We start from the raw sequence: 10530 nt of genomic DNA on the forward strand, positions 1-10530 counted from the left end.
ATTGACATCAGTGTGCTGAAGGGACGTCTGTGCCCCCACGCCCATTGCAGCGTTATTCACAATGGCCAAGATGAGGAAGCAGCCTGAGTCCCTCAGCAGATGAATGGATTTTAAAAATGTGATATACATACACAATGGAACATTATTCAGCCTTAAAAAATTAGGAAATCCTGTCATCTGTGACAACACAGATGAACCTAGAGGGTACTATGTTGAGTGAAATCAGCCAGGCACAGGCAGACAAATGCCACCCGATCTCGATTATATGTGGGATCCAAACAGTTGAACTCACAGAAGCAGAGAGGAGAACGGGGGTCACCAGAAGCTGGGACAGGGCGATGGGGAAGGGAAGAGGAAGGGGAGACTCTGGTCAACCAGTGCAAAGCTGCAGTTAAATAGGAGGAATACGTTCTGGTGTTCTGCGCAGCCAGGTGACTGTACTTAATAATAATGTATATTTTAAAATAGCTAAAAGAGAGCATTTTAAATGTTCTCCTTGCAAAGAAATGATACTATTTGAGGTGATGGATGTGCCAGTTAGCCTGACTTGATCATTCCCCAATGTATGCATGTACTGAGACCTCACATTATATTCCATAAATATATACACTTAGTATTTGTCAGTTAAAAATAAAATAAAACTGTAAATACATACACAAATAAATAACCCGTCTCCATCCATCACAAAGGGTGCCTCCTCCTCCCCACACTCCCGCCACCCCAGCGCAGACTTGCAGGTGCCCAGAGGGCCGCAGGGGGCACATGCGCAGTCCGCGCCGGGCCAGCGTCCAGCATGAGCTCATCAGGTTGGAAGGGACCCGGGCAGGCGCTGGCTTCCCCGACCTCAGCTGCCGCCCAGAAGCCGGGAGCCTCTGGCAGCAGCTCCCGGCTGATTCATTGGGCCGGCAGGCAGCTCAAATCCCCAGCTGCTGTCACATGGTGCTGTTAAACCGCATCTCTCCTTGTCTATACTTTGCATAAATAGTAATAAGAAATACCTCCCACCATCCTGTGTGACCGAACCGCTGCCGGGGCTGCTGTCAGGGATCTGTGTGGAGAGGTTTGAAGGCAGCTCCTTCAGGGAGAATTTTCCTCCCACCTGAGGAGCCCGGGCCAGGGTGGAGGGGAGTGGGGGCACCATGCCAGCTGATAATGACAAACTTGCAAATCTGGTGAGCAAAGAAAGGGCCACAGCAGGGCACCAGGCCCTAGTGCATCGCTGTTAAGGTGGATGATGGCCTCACCTCTCAGGCAGCTCTTCCCTCCTGCAGGGGCTGCTCACCTGACTGGTTCCCGGGCTTCAAGCCCGGTGTGCTGACGTCCCCAGTGGCCGGTACATCAAGGGGAACTGCCGGTCACGTGCCGGTGTTGGGCCTGCTGTGTGCACTGGTGGCAGACAGGGAAGCTCCCGTCGGCTGCAGTCACAGCCCTGGAGCCACCTTAGATGAGAGGGTGCAATTGCAAATCCTGCCCTGGCTTCCCACAGGCCCCTGGAGGGCCTCCCGGGGAGGCCAGGATTCAGGGGGGCTTCCCCTAGGGACAAAGACTAGTCATGCAGATGCTAGCCAGGTGGGGAGACCTGTTTCTAGAACCAGTGGGCCAAGGGTGGCATCAGAGGCAACGTCAGCACCAAGGTCAGAAGGGCACAGCTGGCATCCCATCTGAGTCCTCCTGAGAGGCTACAGGGAGCATGCGGGTTCCTACGCACCCTGCCACCAGAGCCATGCAGGGGCAGGGGCTCAATGGGGCTCCCTGAGCAGGGGGGCTCCGAGTCTTGTGGGGACTGAACCTGGGGTGCCTATTGTCACAGGGGTGGCTTGGCCTGAGGCCTGCCCAGGGCCTGAGCATGTTGGAACCCACCTGGACCTCAGGGCTTTGGCTAAAGGACATCCGGCCCTGCTGAGCGACTGCCCTGTGCTGGGCTCTCCACGGGCCTCGCCGCAGCCCCGTGCCGGGGAGTGCGCACCCTGGGACGGGAGGAGGCTGCTCATATGTAACTTGGAGCTCCACGCCGGCACATTTACCCTCCAGCTCGGCCCCCGCCCCACCTGGTCTCAGGTGACCCAGCCAGGGCTTGACACAGTGCCCTCTCCTGGTGCACATTTTCAGCGGACTGGGACGGATTAGCGTTTAGTGTGGCTGCCTAAGTGGATTATATGATTTAGTTTTACCCAAACTCATCCTCCAAAATTGTCAAGTGGCTTACAGAAGATTCCTGTAAAGAAACTGCAAATAACACCAATAATCCCGGGTGGGGAACGACAGAAGCGGCTGCGCTGAGATTTCTTTATTACTCCTGTCGAGAGCTCATATCACCCGAGGTACGACCTGACAAGAAGTTAGCTCCTATTACAAAAAATAAGCAAAACTAAAGCCTTGGAGGCAGCCCCACCCCATCCTACTGCGGAACCTGCCCTGCTGCCGGCTGGCAATGTCGGCCACAGCAGGGCGCAGCCGCACGCGGCCAGGCACCTGGGACCTGAGCTTTCGCAACTGAAGAGAAGCCCCGCAATTTCTTCCCAGCGCTCTGTAAAGTTACGTGCTGTTCAGCTCGGTACATTTTGATATTTCCCTAAGCAATGATAAATATTAAGACAAAAAACACCTACCACCAGGCAGACACTTATTCTTTCTGTTGCAGTAAAAATGGCAGAAACAATGAGCAGTAAATGATCTGTCGACAAACCGAAAGGCATTTCTCTGTCAGCAAGTGCCGCAGGAAGATGTAGAGACACGCTGCCGTGGACTGGGAGGCTGGCGAGTCAGGGCAAATTACCCAGCGTGGGAGGCTTGCTGCACAGTGGGCTGAAGGCACAGATGTTCCTAACACGTCTCAGCTTAAGGTATTTGCTGGCTTCTGTTCCAATAATGAAATACACAAACCTCTTCTTCTTTCTGTGAGCCACTAAAGGGAAGAGATGGCAGAGAAGATATATTGCCAACAGTAAATGCCTTGTTTGATAAAAACAATGTTGTATGGGGAAAACCATGGAAATATGCAACCACTGATGGAATAGCTACTCAGAAAGGATTTTTTGCAAAAGGATCTGGATGAGAATAAGGGTGCAGAGGTAGCATCACCTGCAAAACTCACTCATCGGTTCACGCACAGTCCAGTCGTTGCAGGAAGGAAGCAGAAGCCTGGAGGGCAGAGCGAAGGCTGTAGGAGCTGCTGGTGGGGTCAACTTTATAAAACCAAGATTGCCGTATTAGAGTAGGGTCTTTATAGTACTTGGTAATGACATTGAGTGTGACCTGAAAACCTTCCAGCCATGCAGCGTGAGTCATCTTTATCGCAAAGAACTGGAAAGAACTGTCCCGAGTTCTCGTTCTCTTCTTCCTAACTTTCCCTCTCTCCTTAAGGACTAATGTGGTGACATTTCTTGAGGTGACAAGAGCTGTCAGTCACAGGCATTCAGTAAAAACTTGACAAAATAACCGCACTTTCCCTGTGTCTGCCCCTTCAAGGCAGAGATGTTCTTTTAATGAAAAAATGAGAAAGTATCATCTTTGAATGATAATGCATGCTAAGGAAAGGGCATTTTAAATTTTAATATTTATTTATTTATTTTTCATTGCATTCTTGGCAAAAGGAAGAAAGAGCATTTTTTAGAAGTTTGCAAAAGTTTTCATTGACATTTGATTTTGTGGCTAAAACTGTATTAGACTGATAATAATTCTCATCCCTACACATTAAAATAGCCTGAAAGTAGAAACTGTCTAATCTACTTTTTAAAATTTAGATGTAATTTACATATCATAAAATTGACACTTTTATTTTTAATGACCGAGTCTCGCTATGTTGCCCAGGCTGGAGTGCAGGGGCTATTCACAGGTGTGATCGGAGGTGCACCACGACCTCGAGCCTCCTGGCTCAGCCTCCCCAGAACTGGGAATATAGGTGCACACCTCTGTGCCTGGCAAAATTCACCCTTTTACAGGGTACAATTCAGGGGGTTTTAGAATATTCACAAAATGGAGCAACTATTACCACTGTCTAATCCCAGGATAATCTGTTTTTCAAACTTAACAGAGTTTTAAAATGTAGAGGTCCTTGGGTTTTGAGCCCTTTATAAAACAAACATGCAACAGTTTTCCACTGGCTTGCAAGAACAACTAACTGACAGCCAGGAAGACAAAAATATGCTAGATTTTAATAAAATCCTCTGCATAATTGGTAGGTGAAATTTAAAAATGAGTATGATGATTTAGTCAGCCCAGCTAACCATGCCTTTCTCCCATTCGGTTCCCATATTTTTGGGACAGTCACTAAAACCCAGAATTGAAATAAACTGTCCTGAGAGCCAGGCCTTCAAATTGACGTTTTACAATGTTAAATCAAAATTTTAGTAAATAAGGAAGCATATTCATCATGTTAATTATTTCCACAGTGTAGGATGTTTTTTTTGTACCTTTGTAAATGTACAAGTAAATCTATAATATTGCAAAATTTATCAAAAAATATGGTATTTATCTATTTATTTATTTGAGACAGAGTCTCACTCTGTTGCCTGGGCTAGAATGCAATGAGTGTTATCATCATAGCTCACTGCAGCCTCAACCTCCTGGGTTCAAGGGAGCCTCCTGCCCCAGCCTCCCGAGTAGCTGGGACTACAGGCTCGTGCCAGTACACCTGGCTAATTTTTCTATTTTTTTTGTAAAGATTGGGTCTTGCTCTTGCTCAGGCTGGCCTCCAGCAATCCTCCCCAATCTTGGCCTCCCAGAGTACCAGGATTACAGGCTTGAGCCACCCTGCCCAGCCTATATAATTCTTTTAAATGTTCCCTTTGGGGCAGGTTGGACACTCACTAAGTATAGCTGTATTGGGATGGGAGTTCCAGACGTTGGTGGATGGAGGTCAGAAATATTTGGAGTCTGCACCTCCCTTCTAGTTTTCCAGCTCCACCTCTGCCTTCACCTCAAAGACTAGACTGGCAACAGCCAGAGTGCTAACTTCCCAGTGGGGGCCAGTCACAGCCCTCCTCAAAGACCTCCAGCCACAAACCCCCCCATCCAGACTTCAAACTCCTCTCCCATCTCTCCCTACCCCTCAGGCTTTACCTCCTTCACCCACCCACCCACTGTACTCACCCAGTGCCTGCTGATTGCTGCCTGGGGGCCTTTGCACGCTGTCCTGTGCGGCTCAAGCCTCCATTTTGTTCAAGTCTCTTGTTCAACTGTCTGCTCCTCAGCAATGAATTATCCACCCCTGCACCACACACTCTGCCCCCCTCCCAACATTTTTCTTTCTAGAATGTATTACTGGCATTACATTATATAACAGTTTGTTTTATTATTGCTTTGTCCCTCCCAGGAGAACGGAGATGCCACAAGGGCGGGGAGTCTTTGTTGGGAAAGATGTGCCCAGTGCCCAGGTGGCCGGGGAGGGGACCAAGGGCTGCTCTGGGCCTGCCAGGCCAGCACCCACAGCTTCCCGGGCCACTCCTTGGATCTCCCAGTCTGGAATGGGGCATGGGGTGGAGAAGGGCACCCAAATAGCTGAGTGACTCGGAGCTAGTCCCCTCTGTGTGTAAGGGTACCGCTGAGCCCCTCCCAGGGGTGTGGAAGTGGCCTAGTGAGGGGCAGGGGTGGACTGTGCCAAAGGCCCCTGGGGATCCTGGCCACAGCGGCCAAGGCTGGCTGCAGGGTGATGGGAAGCTGAGCCTCTCCAGGGGTCCTGCTGTGTCTAAGTCCTTGGGTCCCCTTGGTGCTGTGAAGACTGACCCCAAGAAAGCGAAGCACAAGGTCTAGGCTGGTTGTGGCCCTGTGGGGACGCCTCTGGACAGTAGGACAATGCCTGCCTGGTCCTCCAGAGGGCAGAGCCTGGGTGGTATGAGCCCCCTCCTTTCCGCCTCTCCAAGTCCCCAGCCAGCGAGGAGGTTGGGGTGGGAAGTCCAGAGCAGCCCAGGCAGAGCGGAGTGAGTGGGTGTCATGGTCTAGTCCCCAGGGCGCCTTGGGGTCCTGCTCCCTGGAGGGGCCACGGGGGAGGGAGAGCAGCTCTGTGCAGTCTGAGGCTGGTTTATCTGGGAGAGGGGACAGTCAGGAGGTAGGAGATCTGTTTGGGGACTACAAGGGTGGCATCGCGGGGTGGGGGCTGGGGCTGGAGGCGTCCAGGTGAGGGCGAGGCAGGACACTGGCTGGGGGCAGCAGGAGCCAGGGGTGCGGTCCCTGGAGCCGAAGCCTGGGTGGGGCGGTCGGGGCGGTCAAGGCGCGAGCCCGACGGTCTTTGCCAGCAGCAGCAGGGGCCCGGCCAGCAGGGGCAGGGACAGCGGGCCCGCGGCAGGCCCGGGGTGAGCGCTGTCGGTGATGTCGGCCGTGTCGGTGGGGGACACCAGGTCGCAGGAGGTGTAGGGCTCGAGGCAGGCGGCGAAGGCCATGACATGCGCGATGAAGTTCTGCTCCTGCACGCCGTGCACCAGGTGCGCCTGCGGGCCGCGCGCGAACACCGCCACGTCCTCGCCGCCGTGCGTCTCCGACGACAGAGGCACGGCCGTCTGCTGCTGGTAGGCGGGGTCCCCTGGCCGGAGGGAGGCGTTCAGGGCGGGGCTGGCGGGCCCCTCCGCTGAGTCCCTCCCTCTAGCACCGTGGACCCCCTGGGCAGGCGACCCGCCACACTCACCGCTCTGGCTCTCGCTGACGTTGGGCCGGGTACCCGAGTCGAGCGCGAAGCCTGGGCCGTTGCCGTACAGGATGGACGTGTAGGTCTTGCCGTCCAGGGCCTTGCTGGGGGCCAGCCCTGCAGGGACAGGGGTGGACTCCTGTGGTCACACTGGCCACATCGCAGGGAGCGCCTCCAATGTGCTAAGCGCTGGCATTTTGCTCTATCATTACTCCCGTTTGACAGGTGAGGAAACTGAGGCCCTGAGAGATTTCTGTCATATAATTTGTGCAACTGCCCCCACCCCTCTCCCAAGGCCTACCGAAGATGGAGCTCCCGCGCAGTGTGTAGCCACCGAAAGAGAAGACGTGGGAGTGGTCAGCGGTGACCAGGGTCAGCGTGTCCTGCTCGCTGGTGAGCTGGCCCGTCTTGTTGATGGTGGAGTCAAACATGATGGCCTCCGTCAGTGCCCGATAAGCCGTGCTCTGGTGATGACCATGGTCGATGCGCCCCCCTGCAGGAAGGCCAGAGGGCTGGGGTGACACTTGGACCCACCCTGGACCATCCTCCCCTCCTCTGCTCAGCAGGTCCCGCGCACACCCTCCACGAAGAGGTAGAAGCCTTGGGGGTTCCTGCTTAGCATGCTCAGGGCCACCTCCGTCATCTCCATCAGGGACGGGTCCAGTTCGGGGTCTCGTTGGGTCTCATATTTCATGTCTCCGGGCTCAAAGAGGCCTGTGGGACAAGGGGACTGGGGGTGACTGGCAGGCTGGGGAGTGGCAGGGGGTCATGGCATGCATGCCGTGCACATGTGCTCGGAGGGCAGCATCTGAGGGCTGCCAGGGCAGGAAGGGGGTGTCATTACCCATGAGGTGGGTCACAGACAGGTCCAGGGACGCCTGAATGAGCTCGGAGCGGTTCCACACGTACCGGGCACCCTGGAGGGGACAGAGCCAGGTCTTAGCCATGGCTCTGAGACCCTGCCTCGACCTGCTGTGACCCCTGCAGCCCCGAGCCCCATTACCTGGTGGTTGTCCAGCCACTCCTGCACCAGGTTCTTCCCATCCAGCCTGGTTCCGTTCTGGCTGGCATCATTGGGGTACTCAGGGTCTGGGGTCCCTCTGGGGAACATGTACTTTCGGCCCCCGCCCAGGATCACCTGGGGACAGAGGATCAAGTTAGGGAGGTTTGGGGCACAGCTGGCCCCTGTGCTCCCTCCTCACAGCCCGGGGCCCCCTGCCAGGGCTGCGGGCATGGCCTGTCCTGGGCTGCACCTTCTATACCCCCACCCCCCAGATCCTGCTGCGTCCCAGGGTCAGGCTGCCGGTGAGGGGCCCTCCCCCTCTGCCCAGCCTTAGCCCTTGGCCTTGGTGTCGCACGTCAATGTCCATGTTGGAGATGAGCTGTGTGGCGATGTCCTGGCAGCCCTCCTGGAGCGCCGAGGCAGGCATGCTGGCGTCCGAGTACCAGTTGCGGTTCACAGTGTGTGCGTAGGTGCCGGCTGGCGAGGCGTGCTGCACCCTCGTGGTGGTCACCACTCCCACCGACTTCCCTGAGAGTGGCAGAGGTCATGGTGGGTGACCAAGGTCTTGGGTCTGGCCTTGACCCCAGCCAAGCCTCAGCCTACCTGCTTTCTTGGCCCGGTTCATCACCGAGAGGACCTCGTTGCCGTGTGTGGTGTTGCACTGGTTAAAGCGGGCGGCTGCACTCACGCCAATGGTTTCGTAGTTGGCCTTGACCCCACACAGGTAGGCCGTGGCCGTGCCTGCACTGTCCGGCACCTGTCTGTCCACGTTGTATGTCTGGGGACAGAGACACCTCAGCTCTGCTCTGCGGTGGACACCCTGACCTCCGTACCTCTAATTGGCCTGGGCTGGTCACTCAGGCCGCAGCTCTCCCGGGTCCCTCCCTCCTGCCACTCCCTGGACGCATCCCCCCTCTGGTGTGGAGGACTCTAGGCCGCTGAGCCCTCACCTTGGACAGAGCCAGGTACGGGAAGTCGTCCATGGCCAAAGGCGTCTCAGGCCCCAGGTTTCCATTCAACTGCCCCTTTAGGATCCGAGCGGCTGTCACCGTGGGCACGCCCATTCCTGGAGGTGCAGAGCCACGTCAGGCCTGGGCCCCAGGGCTGGCCTGTATCCGCCGGTGGGCACAGGTGCCAGGGTTGTGAGGGCTGGTGCCGGGGCGGGGGCACAGGCCTCGCACACTCACCGTCGCCCAGGAAGAGGATGAGGTTCTTGGCCACGGTCTGGATGGGCTGCAGCTTCTTGGCAGCATCCAGGGCCTCTGCTGCCCTGCGGTCCCAGAAGGCTGGGTTCTCCTCCACATCTGGCCAGAGGGAGAGTGGGGGCTGCTCAGCCTGTTGGGGGGCGGCTGGGGGCTCCTTGTTGGCTGGGATGAGCCAAGGTAGCCCGGGCGGCCGCTGTGAGTGGAGGTTGGGGGTGGGTGGGCTCATTACCTGGGATGACCCCGAGGGAGAGCTGTAGCCTCAGGCCCAGCAGCAGCAGCACCCAGGACCCCTGCATGTCTGTGGGTGGCCGCAGATCAGGCGTGGAGGATGGGACACTGGGGTACCAGTGACAGCACAGGCTGCTGGTTTAAATCAGGGCAGGACTTTGTCCCTGGCTGTAAAAGGCTCCAAGTCCCTCCCCTCTCCCCTGGAGGCCACCTTGACCCCACCCTGCTCTGTGACCTGAAGCTCAGCTGGCTGAATGGAAGTGACAGGGTGTGGCTGAGCGAGCCTGGGGCAGGGGTCTAGAGAAAGGTGCAGGGTGGCCCCAGCTGTCTGGCAGGGCAGGGTGGGGTGCTGGGGCAGGTGCCCTCTGGGTGAGGAGCGGCTGCATCCTGCAGTGGGGGCGCACCCCACACCTCTGCTCACGGTGTCTCGGTGTCTCCTGGGGGACCATCCCTCCTTCGTTCACCTCATTTGTTCAGTATTTCCTGGAGCCAGCTGTGGCTGAGCTCTGTCCTGTCGCTGAAGGGAGGCGTGGCTGGGAGCACCCAGCCTGGGCCCGGGCCTGGTTTGGCCTCCAGGCGCTCGAGCCCCCAGAAGAGGTGGCCTGGCTGCCCTGCCACCCACTCGGCTTCTCACCAGGCTTGTCCCTGTCAGGTGAGGCTGGCAGGAACCTGGGCCCAGGGTCCTAGTGCTGTCAGAGAGGGTGGGGCTGGTGGTGACAACATGGAGCAGGGCCTTCTTGCCTCAGGGTGCGTGTGTGTGTGTGTGTGTGTGTGTGTGTATACGAGCGTACATGAGAGGTGGCGCACATGTGCCTGGAACAGACAGGTGGGGAAGGGGCCAGTGCCGGGGCCAGCCAGGCCTGGGCCTGTCGGAGCAGCCGCAGGTCTGTGCACTTGAGGTTGATCTAGTTCCCTTGCAGAGGTAGATGGAGCCCCGGGGTGGATCTTTCTTCCTCAGGCTGTGGGCACACCCGCAGGTGGAGCCTCTGATAAGGAGCTCAGAGGGTTCGCTAGCCTCAGGCTGGGTTCAAAAATATTCCTCCAAGCAGGGTGTGATGGCCGGTGCCTGTAATCCTGCTACTCAGGAGCCTCAGGTGGAAGGGTTGCTTGAGCCCAGGTGTTCAAGATCAGCCTGGGCAACATAGTGAAACTCATGTCTCAAAACAAAAAAACAAACAAAAGTATTCCTCAAGTCCAGCAATCCCACTTCTGAGTGTGTATCCAAGGGAGCAGAATGCAAGGACTTGAACAGGTGTCAGTGCAGCCGTGCTCAGAGCGGCATCGTGTGCAAGAGCCATAAAGCAGAAGCAGCCCTGTGTCCCTGGAGGAATGGATGAACCAACTGGGGTGTGTACGTGCATGCAAAGAAGTATCACGCAGCCTTAAGAAGGCAGGAGCTCCTGATACCTGCTACAACATGAATGGACCTCTTGTTCAGTGAAATAAGCCCGTCCCCAAGGACACATTCTGCAGGA

General features: G+C 56.2%; 1 protein-coding gene across 1 annotated transcript; it reads right to left on the reverse strand.

Annotated features, from left to right (window-relative positions):
* Positions 1-6203: 6203 nt before the first annotated feature.
* LOC123644092 (intestinal-type alkaline phosphatase-like) lies at positions 6204-9150 on the reverse strand. Its single transcript, XM_045560270.1, has 11 exons — positions 9057-9150; positions 8810-8926; positions 8573-8688; positions 8226-8400; positions 7978-8150; positions 7623-7757; positions 7464-7536; positions 7199-7333; positions 6921-7112; positions 6620-6736; positions 6204-6517 (listed from the first exon to the last, which is right to left on the reverse strand). The coding sequence occupies exons 1-11, from the start codon at positions 9121-9123 to the stop codon at positions 6204-6206; spliced, it is 1614 nt and encodes a 537-aa protein (XP_045416226.1). The 5' UTR covers positions 9124-9150.
* Between the last annotated feature and the right edge of the window lie 1380 nt (positions 9151-10530).

This window comes from Lemur catta, chromosome 8 (genome assembly GCF_020740605.2).
Source record: "Lemur catta isolate mLemCat1 chromosome 8, mLemCat1.pri, whole genome shotgun sequence".
In the NCBI taxonomy this organism is placed as follows: domain Eukaryota; kingdom Metazoa; phylum Chordata; class Mammalia; order Primates; family Lemuridae; genus Lemur; species Lemur catta.

Excerpts from the sequence above, each read along its gene's own strand:
- LOC123644092 (XM_045560270.1), bottom strand. The coding sequence starts at position 9,123 with ATGCAGGGGTCCTGGGTGCTGCTGCTGCTGGGCCTGAGGCTACAGCTC. Across the intron at positions 7,758-7,977 it reads TCTCCAACATGGACATTGAC|GTGATCCTGGGCGGGGGCCG; the intron begins GTGCGACACCAA and ends CTCTGTCCCCAG. Across the intron at positions 6,737-6,920 it reads GCGCGGGAGCTCCATCTTCG|GGCTGGCCCCCAGCAAGGCC; the intron begins GTAGGCCTTGGG and ends CTGTCCCTGCAG.